A 23975-nucleotide genomic window follows, 5' to 3' on the forward strand; every position below is an offset into this window, starting at 1 on the left:
ATTTTGTCCCCAAATAATGTTTATTCTGCCATCTTCAATCATGTTCAACAATTTTTTAACATTTAATATACCATATTTTCCGGCTTAAAATGCGCATCGGGTTATAATGCGCACCCATGCACTTCGTTATCTCAGTACACAGATAGCGCGCACCGACGTATAACGCGCATGCCCGATCGCATTTGTCTATAGCGCAGTTTTACCTCGGTATTTATATCATGTGAATGAGGCTACATGGAGAAGTATTTTTCATTGGCTAGAGCCACCGCGGGGAAATCTGTTGATTTGTCACTAAATTAAGTGTCAGTTTAGGCATCAATCAGGACACAACTAAGAAAAAGTCGGAACTACATGTACCGGTATATGACTCATGTTGTGCGTTGGTCCCTTATTACTTTGAAGCTTAGTTTGGAAATATGATCTAAAAAAGTTTATTGAAAGTAAAATATACAGAAAATTTTCGGGATTTTTACAGAAAATGTTCATTTTATATCTTGAGGAAATAATTCGTCTTTACCATTTTTTTTTTTTTTTAATACTGAAACAAACTACAGACTGTTTCGTTTTAGCTTTGAACTTGCAATGACAGTGGTGAAATAGGACAGTCTCTCATCGAGGTGACGTTTAGTTAATATAACTCCCGAAAGAGGGTGTTGTAGTCAGGTGTTTGACACAATTTTATGAACGGCCGCAACGGAATTTGTACCATACCTAAAGTGAAGCAACAAAGCCAACAAAAAATTCAAACTAAGATGCTGTGAACATGGGCAAATATCATAAATATTGATCTTGTTTCATGGTGTTTAGGCCTATTTAAACATGAAAAATAAGATTCGATAGATACCTACCTATACAAAATATTTATATACGGTAGCCCATGCTGGCTTATTCTTTCATGTCACCATGACGGTTCTTCTTGTTCTCACGGAACGTCACGGAGAAGTGTGCCTCCCGACTTTGTGACGGCCAACATCGTCACGTTGTTGTGAAAAAAAATTACACACACAGCCGCAGAATTGTCATCGTAGGCCGTAGATAATGCGCACCACCGGATAACGCGCACCCCCCATTTTTAGGCCCTTCCAACGGAAAAAAGTCGCGCACTATACGCCGGAAAATACGGTACCTAATTGAATACTGCAGTTATTTTCTATTTACTCTTAACATAACATCTGCCTTTACATTAAATTTCCTCTGGGACATATCTTTCCCATTTTTCAACATAACACCTGATATCTGGTTGGTTTTACAGTAACATCCTACTCTAATATGAAAGGAGTGAACCGTTTACAGACAATTTCAAATACAAGTGGAATCTATGATGGGCATCTGCTGGTGGTCTTGCAAGACGGAAGTCAGAGGAAATTACCTCCCTCCCACCCATCTTCAAAATTCATCACCATCTTGAGATTCCAATCAGAAGGGTGAACAATTTGTGTCCAGACCAGGCTCTGAATCTTTATCAATTTCAACTATACTTCCTCAGCCTTTCCACAAAAGGAGAACTGACAACTGGTGACTCTCCCCTGCTCCAGCGACTATAAGTGGGTAACAAAGAAATAGTCCCAACAACAGTCCAAATTTTCTTCCCTGAGAGAGCTATGGGACCACTGCCAACTGTGGGTTTTCAGTCAGTGAAAGTCAAGGCAACTATTCCAGTATCATTATTCAAACACAAGTCTCCCAGTCCAGCTGAACAAAATTAAATGACATCACCTAAACAAAAATCAATATTCCTACGTCATGATGTTGAAAGAAACATGAAAAGCCTAATATCCACCAGCTGTGTATCAACAGAACCAATCATTATCCTAAACATAATCTTACAATTTATCAGCATGTTACACATTCAGTTAGATTCTACTGGAGGTTATCATGCACATGTACTTAAAGGTGATAGTGAGAGCACAATATCACAGGAAAATAAACAAAATCTAAGTGACAGCAGGATCTGACAAAACTGGGATCTTCAAGTTAAGACTGCATTACAGCATTAGAAAATTTCTCAAAAACTGTCCTGGTGCAGACTGACCTTTGACATGTGCACGGTTTCACTTGACAATTGGTGTGTACATCCCATCTATCTGCTGACAAAATGGCAAAAAATCTGTTATTGAAAACCTTAACTACTTTTTCCCAACATGCAGTACCTGCAACCCATTGCTTCAAGTTACAATTTATGAATTGGTTTTCTTTTCATTAGGGAGCTTTAAGAAAAGCTTTATTCTATTTTTCAATCAACTTGGAGGAAACAAACAACAACAACAACAATGATATATACTAAAGTAATAACTAGTATAAGTATTCCTTCCCTCATTACGAAATTACCTAAGAATCAGGAAAATAAAAGCTAACCCAATATAGTTTGTGTAACTTGAAAACTTCAGAACAAGTGGTTTTATGATAAACATCCTGAATTCAACCATCTAATACCATATAATGTATTATACGGACTTTGTCAAAGCAATCATAAAAATTTAATTCAACTCTGGGATACTCCACCTTGAACACACTCCAGTGGGTGATGACCTGTTCAGGCTAAGGTTCATACTTCAGTTGAACAATAAAATTAGTGCTTGCCACAATAAAATGGACTTGGTACACCATGATATTACAGAGGTCTCATCATGTATGCAATGTTACTTGCAATCTGCCTAACATAAAACAAGACCAGCATGTACTAGAGGACCATTACTCCCATTATGTTTCTTAAACCTTTACAAAAAATATCCTTTGCAGAACTTGATAATTTTCCTGCAAGAAAACAAATACAGCCTTCTAAACTTAAAATTTTCTTTAAATTCTACCTTGCTGAACAGGTAATGGCTGAATGCTAAAAAGTAGCAAAACTTTGAAATATTGCATTTTTCATGTTAAACATTACTGGCTACCTATCTCTAGTCACCACAAAAAAATCTATACATTTTTTCCGCAAAAAAAAATCTATACACGGGATTTTATGAATAGATTTCACTTGATTTCCCGCCATAATAAAAAGTGGGCGGAGTTACTGATGACGTGGGTGTGTAGAGCGCGCCTTTTTACACTGTTCGCCAACACATCACACTTCAGTGCGCTGCCAGCGCTAGATGAGAGAGGAGTCTATGCATGCTGCTCTTTAGAGCCCTTTTGTTCACTTTTCACTAACTTTGGTGCCCTCTAACTCTCCTTCTGGTGATCAAAATGGGTCATTCCAAGCTTTCAATGCAAGAAAAGGCCCGCGCCCTAGCTCTGTTAGAGCAGGGAATGTCTGTGATAAGTGTTGCTGCAGACCTGCAGGTGACAAGAATGGTAATTTACAGCCTGAAGAAAGCAGCCGCCACACACCCTCCTGGTACGGTACCACTAAGAAAGCCAGGCTCTGGAGCCCCAAAGATCCTAAAACGAGAAGTGATGTCAGATCCATGTATAACAGCTGTTAGTCTGAAGCAAAAACATCCTGCTCTCCTTAAAAACATTGCTGTAAGAACGATCCAACATCGGCTGCAGAAGGACCTCAAAATGCCAGCTCGACTTGCCGCCAAGAAGCCCCTGCTCACAGAGGCCATGAAGAAGAAACGGATTGATTTCTGTAAGAAATACAAGGACTGGACATCAGAGCAGTGGCAGAAGGTGATGTTCAGTGATGAAAGTACCTTCAGGCTGATCAGGGACAGCTCCAAGATCGTTCATCGCCCCAGTGATGTGTCCAGAATCGACCCGCGGTACAATGTTAAAACAGTGAAACACCCAGACAGTGTGATGGTGTGGGGTGCCTTTAGTGGTAACAAGGGCAGGGGTGGACTATATTTCCTCCCCAAGAATGTGACCATGAAAGGGAGCAATTATATCAATGTTTTGAGGGATCACATGCTCGAATTTTGGGACATCCATGAGTGTGATCATTTCATGCATGACGGTGCCCCTGCCCATAGGTCTAAGGAAGTGATAAAGTTCCTTAATGACAACAATATCAGTGTTATGGAGTGGCCAGGCAATTCCCCAGACTTGAACCCAATAGAAAATGCCTGGAATCTGATGAAAAACGAACTGGAGAAATCGCGACCCACCAGTATTCCAGACCTGAAGGAGGTGCTGAAGAAGATCTGGGTTACTATGGACAGCGCCTACTTCAACAAACTCGCCTCTTCAATGCCCAGAAGGATCCAGATGGTACTCAAGAACAAGGGGAACATGACAAAATACTAAATGTAACTCTTAAGTGGAAACAAAGCACATGTTAGTTGTCCAAAAGTCCTTAGTGTATAGTTTTTTTTTTGTGGCGACTGTATATACCAAGAGCCTTTTTCCCCTTATAAGGGAAGTAGCTAAGTCAGAGGCACATACCTATTCCCACCCATTTCACTCCCCTCCACCACCCTTTCCACCCCTCCCATCTCAGCTCCTCATGGATGATGGGTCATCCCTGTATCTGCCAAACGAGTTAAATGTAACACAGAACACATTAAAGGCAACCTGTCCAAATCTTGAACCAGTATGAGCAATATTTCCAGTATTAGATAATACTGAACCCTATATTCTGGTCATTGCTAGGCCATTTCATTTGGCTGTAAAATCCATTCTGAATACCCTCAGGCTAACTTATTGAGCTGTATTACCAGTGATATATAAGACTGGAAATACTCATAGGATCCTGTTTTTATATCAAACCTTGCCTTGAATTCATTGATATTACCCACCTGAACTATTTCTTCTACATTATTATACAAATTGATGAATCTATGCATGTCACTTTTTCATATGGAAGGGATGGCATACAAGACCTCACCCCTCTTCTTTTATCAGGACATGAAGAAAAATATTGTGTGTATTTATAATATGCACATTAACATGCTCATATTGTGGAAATTATTAAATGTATAAGATGGGCATGACTAGTTTTTAGTTTGCAACAATAGAGGGTAGTGATGATTGTGAGCCAAACAACAAGGATCACTACCACTGTTACCCACCATCATCACCCTAATTTCAAGTTTCGAACACTAAATGTTTATGCATAAAACTAATAAAATATGCAAGTGTGTCACAAGTAGACAATAACATGCATACAAGTTCAGAAACAATTACTGCTTATGATTTTAGAGTTGCGTGCTAAATTATTGTATTACACTGTGGAATGAACTATAATTTTTGTGCTAATCCCATTTCTAATAAAAGTACTCTCAATAATAATAATAAGTGGTAAATACCGTAATGAGATCTGAGCAAATATAATCTTTTGGAGTAAGGTACAAGTACTGTCTGTGACATCTGGGTTCATTATTCTACCAGATACCTACTCTGCATACACGACCTAGGACAATTTTCAGAATAACTTCAAAGAAAATGCACTTCTATTCCAACAAATGCAGTAATTGAGATATGTCATACAGATAAAACCTACCATTTATGATTACGTTCATGGCTTTTTCAGACAATTTTTCTTTTAAAATTGCTCAGGAAGATACTTCCAATTTCCTGCATCAACCCTGATACTCTATTTCACAAGTGACTTAGCACTTTACAAAACAAACCACCTTTACTTTTCTCACACTTTTATCTACTTGAAAGTAATAGTGAGGAAAGTACGAGTTTGCCTCGATCACTTCTTCCTCCCTATCTTACTTGCCACCAAACATGGTGCCTGATAATAAGCACATGATTATATTTTCCACAGCTATCACTGGCCATGGTGGGGAGTAGAGGGATACTTGCTGAGCATGACATCATGGCGTGCACTGTCACTCTCACTCTATCTCACTGGACGAGTATTTATGTACATCTTATTATGACTTTGATTATTTACTGTTTTACCAATGTGAATAATGGGTCCCAAGCATGCTGCTCAAGAGCCTCAGCAGCACACTAAAGTGACATTGCTTGAAGAAAAGGTTACCAGTAAACCATTGAACATGGTGCATCAGGGTAAATTGTGGCTCTCAGACGATTCTGGTGAACAAACGAAAGGCGTATTACAAAAACATGGTACTTCATAAACCTGTTGCAGCTAACATGAGAGGAAGCACAATGTTAGTGCCAAATGCGCAAGGGTATTTAAAAGCATAGAATCAGTCTTAAATATGTGGACAGCAGATTGCCACTTGAAAAACATGACACCAGAAAGCAACATCATCCATGAGAATGAACAGTCTGCAAACATATTTAGTACAAGGTCTACAATAAATTACACTAGCAAAGCATTATGGCAGAAGACCTTTTCATACATTTTTGGTGCCTTCTGGTTTGATGCAGAGCATAAGAATGGCACAAGCAAACAAACAAAATAACCAAATGGCATTATTAAAATATTTTGCTTCTGTGTTTACCCAATTGAATAAAAAAAAATCAAATTGAACTCCATTCTGAAACATCTACAGGAAGTATATAATAATCACTATCTATAAGGTTGGCTAAATTGCTTCTTACTTCTAAAATAAATCTGTCCTGACAGCCTGAAGTCACTGATTCCAATCTAGTTAGTATTTAATGTGAAAATATTTCATGCCCTTCAACTTCATATATGAGCTGCAGATTTATCTGGAATGCTGAATTCTTTAGAAGTGATCACAAACTTGTGGTTGCAATACTTGGGCTGTGTGCCAGGTCCATGAAACTCCTAAAATGTAATCTACCAGGATTCCACCTGGAAAATTTCAACGAGTACGTGATAACAGTCTATAATTTATTTTAAATACTGGACACCCTTGAAAATCCTGAAGAACTGTAAGATTCTTTCTATCCCTAAAGAACTGTACGATACTTTCTATCCCTAAAGAACTGCAGGATACTTTCTATCTTGAAATATTGAAAACTGCTAAGGGGATCTTTGAAGAACAACCAAGGTCAAGCAGTCATACATCACACGAGACAAAAATATGGAGTTTAGCAGTGCTGCCAGACTGGCTGAGGAACTGGACTATTACAGAACTCTGAAAAAATGGACTACAATTCTCTTGAGGAGGAATAACATGTGGTATGCCAGGAGATTTCTTGAGGATGAAGAGGGTCATCAGATTGTGAATGACCTCTAACTTGCTTAACCCCTAGAATATGATTACAAAGGATTACAAAGGCGGAGCATGCCGACATGAGACCTTTTGGTCCATATCTAGGTCGGATGCGAAAAAAAAATCAGTAATGATAAATGAATAAATAAAAACTATGCCAATGTAAATAACAAATAAAATGAATAAATGCATAGGTATATATAGATAATAAACAAACAGGTAAATAGAAAATAATGATAAATGGACAGATAACTAATAATATATGATGTAGGCATCATGAGGCACAAGTGGGTATACGTGGATGTCAGTGTCGGTCTCCTGATTATATTTATTTTGTAGTTGCAGCTGAGTGAGCCCCATATTCTGTGAACTGGCTTGATTGCATTTTCTGTGGTTATACACATTCTGGGTGAAAGAGAATGAGTATAACAGCTGTAACTTTATATTCTATAATGCACATATTGTGATGCATCATCACACATCAGGCAACCTCACACGTGTGTGAATATTCGACTTATATTGAAGAGGTTAATAGGACATAAAAAAAAAAAAAAAAAAAAAAAAACACCACAAATTTGTGACCCTGGTGAACATTGAGATTGCTGGCCGAGTACTTTGAACATTTGTATATGATTGAGAGCAGCCAACTTAACTGGTGTGCAGAAAAATGACCATACACTTAATGGAAAAAGAGACAAATATTCACAAATTTCTTGAACCAACTAAATCAACACCAATGATTTACATTATGGACGCTTTTAGTAAAATATTTACAGGCATCCAAAATGGATACATTTTTAGTGAAATATGTACATTTATCCAAGGTGGATACAATGCCCCACTGCTTCCAAGAACTCTCCCACTAAGTCCTTGGGCAGTTAAGATGCATCTGTTGCTGAACATGCAGCCTGCGTAGCCACTTCTTGATGGGCTGCCCTCTGGAATGTTGTAGCAGGTGAGTGCTCACAAGATTGTAGTCACTGTGTAGAAGAAAGAGGGCTGGCAACCAATCAGCTGAGAGAATGAGGTTTTTTCCCCCCTCTTCCACCCGTCACATTGTTTGTATGGTTCCAGTCCTCCAGGGTGGCTATATGAATATTCCATACTGAAATGGTCAAGCAGGGAGGGATGTTGCAGACACTGATGGGTAGTGAAGGACCTCCATGTTGGAGTGGTCCTTGCTGCACCTGCCGGAAGGAGCCAGTGACATACAGTGCGTTGAAGTAGTCGATCAGTGGCTCAACCTTAGCAGGGTGTGCTTCCTGAGGAATGTCATGCCCATCCAGGACATGGTCCTCAGGAAGAAAGGAGAGTCCATCCAACGTCTGGCATAGTTGTTGTGGTAGAGGTCAGTCAGCCCCAGTTCCTGGACCTTCCTCCATGTGTCCTGGGGGAGATGGTAAAAGCAGCCCTATGTGGTCACTTATGGTCCCAGCACCAAGGACACTGCCTGGATGGCTCCAAACTTGAAGTGAATGAGGGCAACACATGGATTGGGGTAGATCTCCACAGACTCCATCTTGTTGAAGATGGCTCAAAGGAGTTCCTGGTAGACTTGTGCACTCTTCCCATGCAGGAAGGTGCACACACAGGAAACTGTTGAATCTTCCAGAGGAACACAGATGATGGAGAGCTGCTCAAAGACACTTGGACTCATGGGAAAGTTGCCATCCATGAACCATGTGTCCGAGTGCTCTAGATAGCGAAGGTGCTCCTCAGATGCATAGCTCACAACCCGGAGATGCTCCCCAAGACAGGAGTCATGGATCAGTAAAGGCTGTGGGTTAGCCTCCCCAGTGGTTGGTCCACTCCTCTAGGACAACTGGGTCTTGGAGGGATATGGGATCCTTGGGAAAAGCCCCATGCCACTGCTGCTGAAAATCCCACTTGCAGGTATTGGTGTATACTGTGCCTCCCTAGTTTCATTTGCCACCCAGAACACTCCCACTGTTGGCCTGGACTTGAACTGATGCTTCAAGGAAAGCCTGAGTATGGATCTGGTTGGGGGAAAGCCTTGGAGTTCCGTGTTGTAGCCTTCATGGTGGTGCGAAGCTTGGTCACTTCCACTCCAGTCCTGTCTGTTAGATGGTTTATAAAGGGTGTGAGCATATGTCTTGTGAACATATGCTATATGAGAATTTGTCATGAAATCAGCTTACCCTGGCTAGTGTTTGGGTGAAAGTTGCTGATTTACATGAAACTCTGCCCTCTCTGAATGAGCAAGTTGGGAGGGGGGAGAGGTTGTTGGTATCTGCAATTTCAGCATTGAGCTAATGAAACCTAGAGAGATCATGATCCATGGGATGCATATAATATTGTCTGCTGTTTAACTGTCCAATACCAATCCCTCTGAATAGTAAAAAGGGAATGATCATCCTTATCTTAAGGAGAGAAGAGGACTGGCAGGACTGAAACAATTACAGGGGCACTACACTATTTAGCCCACTGGGCAAAGTGCCCGTTTGTTGCTGTTACAGACTTACACACACCTGCTAAAGTTTCAGAGGCCTGAGTAGTCTGGATTCACTCCCAATAATTCAACAACTGAGTGGGTCCTATTGCTTTGTGTCATTGTGGAGTGCATGTATAAATTTCAACTGGTTCACCTTCATATTTAAGAAATCTTCTGTATGTAATTCAACCAATGGAAGAAAGGATCAATACCTGGAGAGCGATTGTTGGACCAACACCTTTTGAACCAAGTTTCAATGACTGTAGGTTATCACACTTTTTAAGTCTACCACTCTAAGAGTCTACAATAAACTTCCACTTGACATTAAATGGACTGAGAATATGAAGAAACTTAAGACAACGTTTAAGACGTATTTATTCTCCGAGTGCTATGACTTTGATGACATGACTACCTGTGAATCATATGCTCTAAGATGAAATATGTGAACGGTCCTGCAGAGTGCCATTGGCAGAGTGGGATTTGCTAAATAACAACAAATAACAAGTAAGTAGTAAATGTTGAGAATCAGTGGTAACAGTCTTCTTATGTCCATTTTGACCCATAACCCATGGATAGCAAAATTTGGTGCATAGGTCAACCAGCCTCATACTTCAAGCACGCTATGTTTTGTCAGTGTCTACAGTGATACTTGGTCTCTCTACTGGCTGCAAAAACCAATTAACTTGAATGGCATGGAAAACAGGAAGTGTTCCTCTAATGTGTAGTTTCAAAAGAGAAGCCTTTTACTTTTCCTTGTAATTGGACACTGAATATCCACAAGCTCACTTTCTCATGTTTACAACCAGAACCACAGTTGTACAATACCAAAAATGTTTGTCTGCATTAAACTGACACACTGCATTACACTTTTTGTAATGAACCATTAGAAATCATTTCTTGTTCTCAAATGTAATGGGGTACTGCTCCAATTTTCTCAAAGAATTTAGCAAGGATCTGCAATTACTCAAACTTAAGAATCATAAGCCAAACTTGAAACGACATGCAGCATTTGCAAACCACAACAAAAAATAACACTAAAATTTTCACACTTGTAGAGGTTCAAGTGATATGTTATCAAACGGGGTCTTATCAAGTTGGAATGTATATTACATTGCTGTTGGTCTGTATTTAAATTTGGATGACCCATTCTTTGACTGGGTAAATCAAATCATGTGATTGTGAAATACTGTATTGATAGACTACTATGGCACTTGCACAGTGAATTAGAATCTAATTCCTACTCAAAAAGAATGCCTATCACTTTTAACCTCTACTTCTCTCTAATGCACTCCTCTCCTTCACCACCTTTTCTGTAATGTTATAGCTAAAGCCAAAACGGTTCCTATTCTAGTATCATGCAACCACAATTTTCACTTCCTTCTTTTCTGCATTTGAAAGACCTATTTTTTCTATGGAATGATTAAGTTAGGTTAGATTAAGTTACTTTAGAAGATATTGGACAATGTCTCATTCTAAATATCTGTGTTTGCATGATTCTGGAATTTTATCACTGGTTATCTCTGAAATGCTAACACACATGCACAATGAACTTCATTATGAAGCAAATCAAGAGGAAAACATCACTTTGTTGACATCCTCAAACTTGACCTGCTCTGACCTTTGATGTCTGCAAAAAACAATTAGTCTGTATGTATCTTAACTTCTTTAGATATTATCATAAATTTGCAAATATCTTTAAATGCAAAATTTTCATCTATTCATAAAACATATATAACAAAACGGGGTAAATGTTCAGTTGCGCACAAATCCACGATATAGCAATAGCAAATTGATTATTAATGTTGTAAATTATATCAAGATGATATGCAATTTTCTTAGCAGAAATGAAAAACACAAAAGTTGCTAAAACAGATTTCATAAGTAACGAAGTCACACCAGACGAATAGTATGCCATGTTTGTTTTGATAGATGCCGACATTGACGAAATGAAAGGATGATAAATGTTTCTATTCTAACCTAACCTACTGTGTATTTAGTAAATCAGTGCCTGTAATTTAAGATCATCCAGATCATTGTCGTCACAGATGTTGGTGGCCTGTCCAATGAGTCTTTCTGATTGCGGGATATACAGGTTTCTCATAGCTTGAAGGAATGCATGGATTTCAGCTCCATAGCATTCCTTCAAGAATATATACCCCGCAAGGTACTGGTGGAAGTACTGAGGGTGTACACCAGGCCTCAACTGGACCAGGCAGACAACAAATACTTGACAAACGACAAGATAGCACCCCAATCCTATGCTAGCAACTTCGTTCATTAGTATATTTACTTGTAGCAAGGTATTTTTTTTTTTATTTCCGCCATGAACCAATCCTAACAAATTTATTTTTAGCTTGCCACTGTAACATTTCCAATCTATGGCTTCAATTAAGACCACAGGCCTATAAAGAGGCTCAATATCAAGGGCAGAGTGAAGATATTCTAAAGTTTAATGATAATCATAATGCTATCAATTCTAGAATTTGATTATATTCTCTGAAATAAAAACAATGTCCTGTCCTGTCCAGTTCGTTAATAGGATCTATTCCCCACCAATCATGGAAACTAATATTGTGCATCAATTCAATAACAAAGACACCCTTTTAGCCTTTATCTTATCTAAAATTTGGAAAAACATCCCCATTAAGTTTGTATAGCCATTAACAATTACCCTTCCTGATAATTAAATACCCCCATTCCAGATTTTATAGTCTGTACTCTACTTCAAAGTGTTAACCTTCCTTAAATTATCGCTGCCTTAACGCCACAAACATGACAAATACCAGTCGACATAACATCCATGGCCATGCCAGTGATTACAATTTTTCCGTGTGCAGCGAAACTTAAGCCTTAGACTTAGTTACTTCACGATACACGCCCACCAAGTCTTTCTCTATTACCTCAATTGACAGTTCTATAGCTACAAGGTGGCCTAATCTAAGCTATAAATTTTTAGGAAAAAAAAAACATTAAAGACGGACTCCTGTTCAGAAGCATGTGGGTAAAACATGTCTACATACAAAACAACGCACTTTACTCCGTAGCGCACAGTTCAGTATGATATCTTAACCTGTTGTATATGTCTACCTACGCCTTTGATCTAACTTTGATACATTAAAATCTGTTTTGCCATCACTTTTATGGACTATATTCACCCAAATAAATCAAGTAAGACCTACCAGCTCTTCGTCCATGTCTGTTTACGTCTCACAGGTGATTCATTTCCGTATGATGGTGAGGGGTGTACTGCCCCTGAGGAGGACCAATGAAAAGAACTAGTGTATTTAAACCCTGGTTCTGATTGGTTGTTTAGAGGGATGACTAAGCAAAGCATCAAGGCCTTCTTTGTTTACATTCGTAGCACGTCATCAAAGTGGTGAAAGCAAAAGAAGCGGTTATTTCGAAATTTAACTAGAATTATATATTAATTTGATAAAGTAAGGCATAAATACACAACGTTATATATCGAGTTTAGTTTTATTGTAAATTATGTAACGTTCATTTGTATATATTTCAAGGAATTCAAGTTTCCAAAATGTACGGACCTCTCCAAACCACCCATTTCTGTTGCAACTAAATTTTAATCAAGTTAATTAATGATTACTTTGCGGATATAATAAACAAAATTATATAATCCAATGTATAGTATATAATTAACATATATATGTAAAGTAAGAGTTTCCTACACGACATAATACTGCTCAGTGAGTCAGGAAAACGTTGCCTGCAAGTGAATATGAGTCATTCAAGAATTTCTGTACCATTTTGTAGCCAAACGTTCACCACTTAGTGCTAAATCAATTACGATCCCTTCGTAATACTTTCTTTCCCGGTGGGCCTAGATTTTTATATTTATTCAATCTGCATTATATCTCCGTCCTTTTTACAGTTTAGATTTGTCATTTATAATTAATCATTTATTGTAGATCTTGCTTCTTTATGGATGCGAAATAAAAGGTTTCCGTAGTTCGTGATATTTATTACGGCATTTCGCTCTTCTTAAAGCATATTCAAGTATATAGAAGAATAAAGTAAAAGTATTTAAATACAATTATAAGGGTATGAGGTGGGGAATCTCTATAATATATATCTAAGAGCTACTGGCTGTGATTTGGAAGATTTCTCGTGGGACAATCCCGCGTTGAGAAACTAAGATTAAAGGTCAACCGAGAAGATTTTAGATTTTTTTTATTTTATTTTTTTGTCATTTCATGCATGGAAATATAACTTAGAACAAGTTAGAACACTAAAATGTACATTTCTAGCATTTTATAGTCTTTATTTTATCCAAATAGCATGATCTTAAAAATGCCTGGTAGCAGACGAACTTTTCAATGTCGTAGTTACATTTTCCACCGCTGGGGCAACTGATGACGTCAGTATTTCCAGCGAGCAACATGATGGGGATTTCACATCGAGTGAAAGAAAATTTATCGGATTTGGATGCCCTCTCGTATTCCAATGTGGGTACGGTACAAAGATACATGTACGAACCAATTCAGATATCCAACCAAGACTCAACTGACAGTGCCGGCGCCAGAGGGGAGGGGCTTTTGCCCCCCCCCCAAAAAAAAAGCGGCCAGCCCCCCCATTAGCCCCCCAACTGAAATGAGCAAATTGAAAATTTAAAACATTCATTGAAATAATTTTATTAAGTGGAATTTTTAACTGCCAGGGCTAAAGATTTGTCAGCCATCAGTGCTAGCCCAACCATTAACCCTCTCCCCTTCTGAAATGAGGATAATATATGTGTATTATCATATTACTATTAGCCCTCCCAAAAAAAAATTTGCTCAGCCCCCCCTTAGCCTCCCCAGCTAAAAATTCCTGGCGCCGCGGCTGACTGACAAAGAACATGTTAAGAACGAGAAGTCTTCAGAGGATGAACGCCCAGAACGAGCAGGAAATAAGGACTGGTGAGTTCGTCGGAATGCATTACTGCATGAACGCTTTACATACATAAATGCACACCACCAACCACACCAGACCAGACACATGATTTCGTTGGTTTGTCATCAGACGTGCGGATGAAGGTTTGAATGGATGAAATAGTAGGCCCAATACCTAGCAGACGCTGATGGGCATGGCCCTATCTACCAGGCCCCAGCAGGGCTGGTTTTATTTGATATTGTTGGAAAAATATCCACACGACCACCAAGATGACCCATATCCACAATTCATGGATAGTTCATCTGTTCATGCAAGGAGGTTAGCATGTTGGGAAATTAATAAGATTTTCTTCTGCTTGTTCATAGGCCTATAGCATGAATGCCATAGGTCTAACGATATTAACCTTCTCTTAAGTGTCTTCATGTTGTTGGCCTGGATTATATTTTCACCCAACTTGTTCCATAAGTCTACGCATCTATGTGGAAAGCTATACTTTCATTAACCTTTCAAAGATATTTTCTTATTTTTAACTATGATCTCTTGTTGACCTTTCATCACATACCAGCAAATCCTGTTTTTTTTTTTTAATGTAAACATCATGATCATTTCGCCCCTCTCTCTTCACTCTTCCTGAGGGAACTGGGACTTCCTACACAGGAAGAGTGAAGAGAAAGGGGCGAAATGATCATGATATTTACATAAAAAAAAAAACAGGATTTGCTGGTATGTGATGAAAGGTCAACAAGAGATCATAGTTAAAAATATAAGAAAATATCTTTGAAAGGTTAATGAAAGTATAGCTTTCCACATAGATGCATAGATTTATGGAACAAGTTGGGTGAAAATATAATCCAGGCCAACAACATGAAGACACTTAAGAGAAGGTTAGTAGTATCGTTAGACCTATGGCATTCATGCTATAGGCCTATGAACAAGCAGAAGAAAATCTTATTAATTTTCTAACATGCTAACCTCCTTGCATGAACAGATGAACTATTCATGCATTGTGGATATGGGTCATCTTGGTGGTCGTGTGGATATTTTTCCAACAATATCAAATCAAAACCAGCCCTGCTAGGTATTGGGCCTACTATTTCATGCATTCAAACCTTCATCCGTACGTATGCTGCTGTAGGCTACTGAGTGAGGAGGAATTATGCAATGTAGAATGGCATTGTTTTCAAAAGCATCTTACGAAATACACATTTTTGTGGATCTAGGCCTACGATAAACTGTGGCTATCAGATATGCTGTCAGTGATCTTATCTCCCGTCATCCCAATGTTATCTTTCAGGTAACTATGTCAATCGTATCTGGCATGCTGTTGACCTCCCTGTCGTCGATGATAGCATTATGATGTTGCAGCCCGGAGGCGTAAAAATAAATGTAAAATGAAAGTAGATAAAAATCCGACTACATTTATTATGTAGATATAAGTAAATAAACAAATGCGTACATGATATAGATACATTAACATGAAAAAAATTAGCCGGTACACAAATTGAGACATGCAACTAAAGGTCGCATTGTCAACGATTGAGAATTTTTTTTTTTTTTTCATTTTCTTATGCATGACTTTGAAAGCCGAAGAAATAGAAATATTGATGGTGTTTTTATGTAAGTTGCTCTTAATAGTTAATCGGTATTTGTGAATAAGCGTATCCTTACTTAAGCAATGTAACCTAACCTGGCCTAACCTTAACAAAATTACGTAACCAACATGATTTAGCTATATCTAACCTAACAATAACCTAACCTTACCATAATCTCACCTCGACCATAGCTAACCGTAATCTAAATTTAACCAAGCACAACTTAATCTTATCTAAACAATACTGATTGAACTACCCATCAAGATAAAATCCCCATGCATCTCCTAAACCGTAAAGTCGGAATACCGTTTCACTGAATATACTCTAAAAACCGGAATGTAAACATCACATTAAAGGGATTTGAGGTTTTGCCATTATAGATATGGATATAGCTTAAATAACACTTTTTTAGAGAAAACTTCAGTGCGAGAGAGATTTAGGGGTTCTAGAGAGTCCTGACCTTAAATCCAGGAAACAGTGTATTAGCGCCCGGAATAAAGCAAACAGAGCATTAGGTTTCATTGCTAAGATGGTTACGAATAGAAGTGCAGAGGTAATTATCAAACTCTAGCGTTAGTTAGACCCATCCTTGAGTATGCTGTACAGTTTTGGTCTCCGTCTTATAGAATGGCCATCAAATCAAAGGAGGAGGCGACAGGAGACCTTTTGGTCCATAACTAGGTCGAATGCGAAAAAATTATAATAATGATAAATAAATAAATAGAATTATAATAATATAGATCTAATATAAAAAAAATTAATGGTTGCTTACGCCGTCCGGTGGTAATTCGGTCACACCTTCGCGTTTGGTGGTAAATCGGTTACACCGCCAACTACGGTGAAGAAGAAGAACTCGAAGAAGAAGAAGAACTCGAAGAAATCGAAGAAGAAGAGGAAGAACTCGAAGAAGAAGAAGAAGAAGAAGAACTCGAAGAAGAAGAACTCGAAGAACTCGAAGAAGAGGAAGAAGAAGAACTCGAAGAACTCGAAGAAGAAGAAGTAGAACTCGAAGAAGAAATCGAAAAACTCGAAGAAGAAGAACTCGAAGAACTCGAAAAAGAAGAACTCGAAGAACTCGAAAAAGAAGAACTCGAAGAACTCGAAAAAGAAGAACTCGAAGAACTCGAAAGAGAAGAACTCGAAGAAGAACTCGAAGAAGAAGGAGAACTCGAAGAAGAAGAACTCGAAGAACTCGAAGAAGAACTCGAAGAACTCGAAGAACTCGAAGAAGAACTCGAAGAAGAACTCGAAGAACTCGAAGAAGAACTCGAAGAACTCGAAAAAGAACTCGAAGAACTCGAAGAAGAACTCGAAGAACTCGAAGAAGAACTCTTTATTTTCCAAAAAAGGGGCGTAGCCCAGGGCGCGCAGCGCCGCAGGCCAAGGCCCCCGGCGTAGCTGGGCCGGCGCAGCCGGTGGGCTTGTAATAATAAATAGATAACAATATATAAAGTTAAATAATAAACATATAGGTGAATAGTAAATAATAAATGGACAGATGAATAATATCAAGCAAATAATAATAAACAGACAAATAATAACAAACAAATAAACAAATAACATTAAACAAATGGCAGGCATTACAGCATCTTGCTTAAGTGTCTAAACGAATCTTAATGCTTCGCATTGAACTACATTGAACTACCTCTGCAGGAAGTTTATTCCATTCATTAACTTCACGGTTGGCGAAGTTGTTTCAACCCCCTTCCAACTTAAATATATTTCCTGACAACTAAGCGAATACGAGACCATTTGAAAACTATATATAATCGACTGAGATCCAGTAATTATCAATTATTAGTGCGTACATCCAACTTAATTAGTAATCCCAAAACTATACTGAATACATAATTATACTAATGACGTCATGGCATAACGATGCCGATGACGCCACCGCTAAGGCCTCAGCATTGTGGCATCCCAATCTTGATCGGTTATCAAAACGAGTCAGGTACTGAGGACTAAGCCTCATCCCTTGGGATTGGGTATCCTATTCAGAGAGAGATGCGGGATATTGGTTACGTGATTGAGTGAATTTGAGTGTGATGAGGAGATGGAAATGAAAAAGAGGAAGAAGAGTAGCCTCCGGAAATGGATGAAACGTAAGAGTAGAGAAGGATTAAGGAAAACTCTTTAGAAACTGAAAAATGGATAAAGATATACAAGGAGAAGAAGAGAATAATGAAGATAGTCAATTATTAGGTGTAAAGTAAGATGAAGAATTCGAAAAAAACGAAGAAATGCAGTTTAGATAACGAAGACCTGAAACATAACAGTTAGGCCAGATATCTTGCAACAACTTTTTAGTTGTTTAACTTTTTAATGCACATAACTATTTCATTTCTATTGCTTTCTAAGCACAACAAGTGAACATAAAAAATATGTAACAAAAATACGAACAGAATAGACAACAAGAACAAAACATATCACAAAAAATAAAGATAAAAAGAGATTTAGTGAGAAAAGGAGTGAAAACACTGAAAATAATGAAAAATAAATTAAAAGATAAATACTTATCTATTCTTAGCACCTAACCTAGTTATAGACCAAATTGTCTCCTGTCGGTATGTTCGCCCTTTGTGCTCCTCTGTAAAATAACAACGGGATGGAAAAGAGGAGGAAGACAAGAAAGGAAGGACATGGACAGACGTTTATCACGGAAACCATCCGCACTAGAACACAACCCGATAGGAACGAAAAAATATTAAAAAGACCTAAGAAATATTCAATGGGAAAACGAAATAACCCACTGGAGGTATTAATAAATAAATAAACATATAAACTAGATCATAATAACACAGAGGAAAAGACGAGGAAGAAGACAAGAAGGATGGGCCAGGAAAAACGCGTGTGCAGGAAACCAAACAAAACAGAACACAACCGAAACGGAACGAAAGTAATATGAGAAAAGTGGGCGATGGTAATAATTATTAATAACAACAAATGAATAGGAACAACTCCCCCACGCAGCTGTCAGATGAGACCCAACCCAAGGCAGCTGCTGTGGTTCAAGTCCTCACCAGCTTTTCAACCGTTGAGAGGATAAATCAACCTCAGCTCAGACGCTGTTGAGATGCATCCGCGACATAGATCATGAGTTCTCAACCGGTTTTTCCATGTGTATACCACGTCTATGCATTGTGGTTACTTGATTTACATATAGAGTAAATAGACATTGAATTTATATACATATGTAGGCGAGAGAGACTGCGGTAGAGAGGGGAAAAAGCAAATATGAAGAAAAAGGGAGTGAAAGAGAGTATGAATGAAATAGATTATCTAGTGTATGGCAGAGTTTCTCACTCGGGTTCTCATGTTTTCTAGGTTTCTGCGGAACTTGAGTTTCTGTGAGGGTTAGTGATCAATATCTTAAGTGATTAAAGTAATAGTAGTAGTAGTAGTCGTTGTTGTAGAAACAATAACAATGATGACGACGACGACACCAATAATAATAATAATAATAATAATAATAATAATAATAATAATAATAATAATAATAATAATAATAATAATAATGATAATAATAGTAATAATAGTAATAATAATAATAATAATAAAAATAACAATAATAACAATAATAATATTAGTATTAGTATTGATAACAATAATGACTATTTGTAATTTTTCCTTTATCATACATTTGTATTTTTAGCATTGTCACTAATCTTAATGTAGAGCTTGGGTTTTGCTGGTAGCGTAATCGAAAGCGTGCTGGTCTCAAACCCTCTTAGTTGTGAGTTCGAATCCTGCACTTTTCTTCGATTCTCAGCGCTGTTACGTGTTCCAACATGTCCCCAAAGCACACAGGGCAAAGGTGACGGCTTTGGCCGTTGCTATTCAGCGCCTCTTGACGTAGGTTCCTTACCAAATATGGTTTGTTTAGGCCAATTATCAGAAATTTTCATCAACTTTATTCTGTAAAGTTCAAGTTGAAAAAAGATATTTTTATGTCGGAGTTCCTTGAGACATGACAATTATTAAATGACTTCTGCAGTGAGAAAAAAATAAATATGTTGGTCTATATAATGCATTCTACGATCACATTTGGACCTCACAAAAGGGTATTAGGGGAGCACATGTTCACATGATGTCAATAATGTATTCTTATTTGATCTATTATGATTGGTAAATGCAATCTAAACATGGTCTTCACTTTTATAAATGATAACAGTCACATGTGATTGTAATGTAACTTATTTGAAAATGGGCGGAAGGACTTCACTGGTGTTATGTATATCCTGGATTCTCTAAAGACGTCTTACCGTAAATAATTTGTGTTCAAAGTTCTTTAGGTTTCACCGTTTGGCGAAGAGATGGAATTCAAAAACACAACAGCTGAAGGATCAAGAGCCATCGTGAGTGGATGCAGCGACCAGGAGCGACAAGTGCTCCTCAGACATTACAACGAAGAGATCGAAGTCTTCTTGGAAGCCGCACAAATGGAAGACACTCTTCTAGAATCCAATGAACACATCTTGCGTGTCTTGAAGATCGTAAAGATTGTTACTGAAGAAATCGATAGACACAAGATGAGAAAACGAAAAATTGAAGAAGATATTTCAACGAAAAATAAGAAACTTAAGATTTCAGATAACAGAAACATGGAAGTACTCAAGTTGCTGGGCAGAGGTTCGTTTGGCTCTGTTTATCTTGTCAAAGATACCACAACTGAAGTACAATGTGCAAGAAAGTCAATTAGAATGAGTGGTCAAAAATGTCAGGTCAGGGAAATTAGTATCCACAGACGACTAGACCACATAAACATTGTATCTTTCTTTGGTGAACAAAGGGACAGAAACTTTGTTTACATTTATCTCGAATATGTAAGTGGAGGAACACTAGAAGACAGAATTGAACCAAGAGGAATGGAAGAGAACAAAGTTCAATTCTACTTCAATCAGTTGATTACAGGGGTCAAATACCTTCACTCCCAGCAAGTGGCTCACAGAGACCTTAAACCTGAAAACCTTCTCTTGTCCACAAACGAAGACCTCAAAATCGGAGACTTCGGTCTGGCTATTGAGTTCCAGAAGAAGAGGCACTTGTGGGAAGTGTGTGGAACATCAGGGTACATTGCACCCGAAGTATTTACTGGAAGATACAGAGGAGAGCCCGCTGACGTTTGGTCTTGCGGAATCATCCTCTTCCGACTTCTTACTGGTCAGAAGCCTTGGGAGGACGCTCAGACCAATGACTTCAACTTTGCGATCTGGTCCTCTTCACCGTCAAAAATGCGTCTCCGAAGTCCTTGGAGATCCCTGTCCAAGAATGCTTTTGGTCTCGTTAAAGAGATGCTTGCTCGAAAACGAAAATACAGAGCAACACTTTCAGACATCGAGCAAAACGATTGGTTCCAAGGCTGAACGAAAAGGATACATATAAAACTCTTCTAAACTAAATCATGAGTAAAATTCTAAAAGAAATATCAACAAATAATTCTGAAACACTGGTCAGCGTGACCACCTTCTGTTAAAGGTGTATTCATTAACACCATAATTATTCCGAGGTTTCCCTCAGCTGAATAAAATTTCTTGGCGCCAACCAAGATATAGTCGACATCACGTTTGATCATCTCAGGACGTGTACACTTATTCTGGCTGACGCCACACGATTATATTCAGGAAGGGGGAAACCCTTGTCCAGCAAAAGGGTTAACCTTAACTCGATTAGATCTCTTCATGTTACTTATGACATGTAATTGTTATACACTCACTCATTATGTATGAATATGTATGTGCGTATGTATGTACTGTATATATACATAAACACGCGTATATATATATATATATATATATATATATATATATATATATATACTGTATGTGTGTATATATATATGTATGTATGTATATATATACATACATATATATATATATATATATATATATATATATATATACATATATATATATATATATATAATATGAAAAATGTAGTAACACGTTTGTAAATCACAACTAACACCACAGTCGGACGAAAGAAAGAGTTGAGTAAGCGAAACTGTATATTTCGATTGCTAACTGCAATCCTCTTTAGATTGCTGTCTCCAATCCTCTTCAGTACTACTGAAGACGATTGCAGTTAACAATCAATATATATAGTTTCGCTTACTCAACTCTTTCGTCTGACTGTGGTGTTAAGTGTGATATATAATATATATACACACACATGTATACATACGCATGTGTATAAAGACACACTGAATCAGTACAGAGGAGAATGACCAAATTGATACTCGCACATGGGCTCAGATAATTACTTTACGAAGAGAGGTTTATGCACCTTAATTTACACTGGAAAGACGCAGAGTGCGGGGTGATCTAATAGAGGTGTTCAAGTGGATCAAAGGCTTTAACAAGGGTGACGCAAGGAAGGTCATCCTATTAAAACAACAGCGTAGGACTCTCAGGTTACTTATGACATGCAATTGTTATACTCTCACTCATTATGTATGAATATGTATGTACGCATGTATGTACTGTATATATACATACATGGATACACACACACACACACACACACACACACACACACACACACACACACACACATATATATATATATATATATATATATATATATATATATAATATGTGAGAAATGTAGTAACACGTTTGTAAATCACAACTAACATCACAGTCGGACGAAAGAAAGAGTTGAGTAAGCGAAACTATGTACGAGGGGTGATCAAAAAGTAATGACAGTGATACCATATATTTTCACGGTACAGAGGTAAATCCAAATAGTGGCCTACAGTCCTTCAAAGTACTCCCCTCCTGCCTCTATGCAACGTTCCATCCTCTTTCGCCACTTCATGAAGCACTCACGGTACTCAGAAGCCGATATACCTCGTAGCTCTGAATTGACTGCTCACGCCAGATCTTGGATGCGATGAAACAGCTTCCCTGCGATCGCACCCTTGATCTTTGGAAACAACCAAAAATCACAGGGAGCAAGGTCAGGCGAGTAGGGTGGGTGGGGGAGAAGTGTGATCCCCTGCTGCTCCAGGAACTGCACAGTGAGGCGAGCTTTGTGGGGGGCAGCATTGTCATGGTGCAGCAAAAGGCGCGATCGGCGACGGGTTGGTGCAGTCTTGGCCTGATATTCCAGGACTCGAGGAAGGACGTGATCAGTGTAGTACTGGGCTGTGATAGTACACTGTTGAGGCATTACATCCACACACATTGGTCCTTGTGAATTGAAGAAGATGGTGAAAAGGCGCTTCCTGCTGCGAAATCCTTCCTTCAGAATCTGAGGTCGAGGTTCTTCATCACTCAACCACACCATGTTTGACTGCTTGTCTCTGGTGGTGAAGAAAGAAATCCAACACTCATCTCCGGTAGCTACATCTGAGAACCGTTTCGGACCATTTGGCTCGAATTCAGCCAGCCATAGACGACAAATCCGCACCCGTTCGCTCTTCTGCTCTTCTGCTTCTTCCTCAGCCCTAAGTGTTCATGCACGATGTCATGTGCGCTCCCATAACTGACACCGAGCTCCAAGGATAAGAATCGAAGAGTAACAGTTGGATCTTCGTCAATGATGGCCCGCGCACGGACCGTCGTTGCTTCGGTCACGGATGTCCGAGGGCGGCCAGGACGATGATCATCTTCTAGCTGCAATTTTCCGGCTGCGAAAGCTCGAATCTAGCGGGAAACAGTTTCCAGTGATGGAGTAGACTCGGGAAAAACTTGCAACAATTCCTTTCTGATCTCCGTAGCTTTTTTTCCCGAGTTTCCACCTTGTGAAGGTGTAGAATCTGCAGCCTTCTTTCGAAAAATCCATGTTTCCGGTTAGAGAGGCAAACCAACAATGACGCAATCGCACAGCGCAACGATAAAATGTAAGCTAGACAAACAGCGACAAGCTCAAACATGTAACAACAGGCAACACTTGCTGCCCCTTGCTCCCCGCCCCCCCAACACTTATAGTCTCTCAGCTACGAGTCCGACTGTCATTACTTTCTGATCACCCCTGGTATCTCGTTTGCTGACTGCAATCCTCTCCAGTGCTACTGAAGAGGATTGCAGTTAGCAATCAAAATATATAGTTTCG

At 38.6% G+C, this 23975-nt stretch overlaps 2 protein-coding genes across 6 annotated transcripts in view; one reads left to right on the top strand and one right to left on the bottom strand.

Moving 5' to 3' along the window:
* The window catches only part of Tbc1d15-17 (TBC1 domain family member 15/17), an 82398-nt gene extending 69670 nt beyond the window's left edge, over window positions 1-12728 (bottom strand). For 3 of the 5 annotated variants that reach the window (XR_012967134.1, XM_076197900.1, XM_076197901.1), the window contains exons 1-2: window positions 12618-12634; window positions 2033-2084 (exon numbers count right to left, since the gene is read on the bottom strand). Coding sequence is in view for 4 of the 5 variants with exons in the window: in XM_076197900.1 (XP_076054015.1) it covers window positions 2033-2080 (48 nt within the window). In the remaining variant the exon portion in view is untranslated. Of the gene's footprint in view, window positions 1-2032; window positions 2085-12617 lie in introns of all 5 variants that reach the window. The other 2 variants (XM_076197897.1, XM_076197898.1) reach the window with 2 other exon arrangements.
* Window positions 12729-20233: 7505 nt separating this feature from the next.
* LOC143032605 (serine/threonine-protein kinase Chk1-like) lies at window positions 20234-21283 on the top strand. The gene has a single exon (XM_076197476.1). It carries the CDS (start codon window positions 20234-20236, stop codon window positions 21281-21283), a length of 1050 nt encoding a protein of 349 aa, XP_076053591.1.
* Window positions 21284-23975: the final 2692 nt, after the last annotated feature.

This window comes from Oratosquilla oratoria, chromosome 14, assembly GCF_046742065.1.
Source record: "Oratosquilla oratoria isolate Oo_2021 chromosome 14, ASM4674206v1, whole genome shotgun sequence".
Classification (NCBI taxonomy): domain Eukaryota; kingdom Metazoa; phylum Arthropoda; class Malacostraca; order Stomatopoda; family Squillidae; genus Oratosquilla; species Oratosquilla oratoria.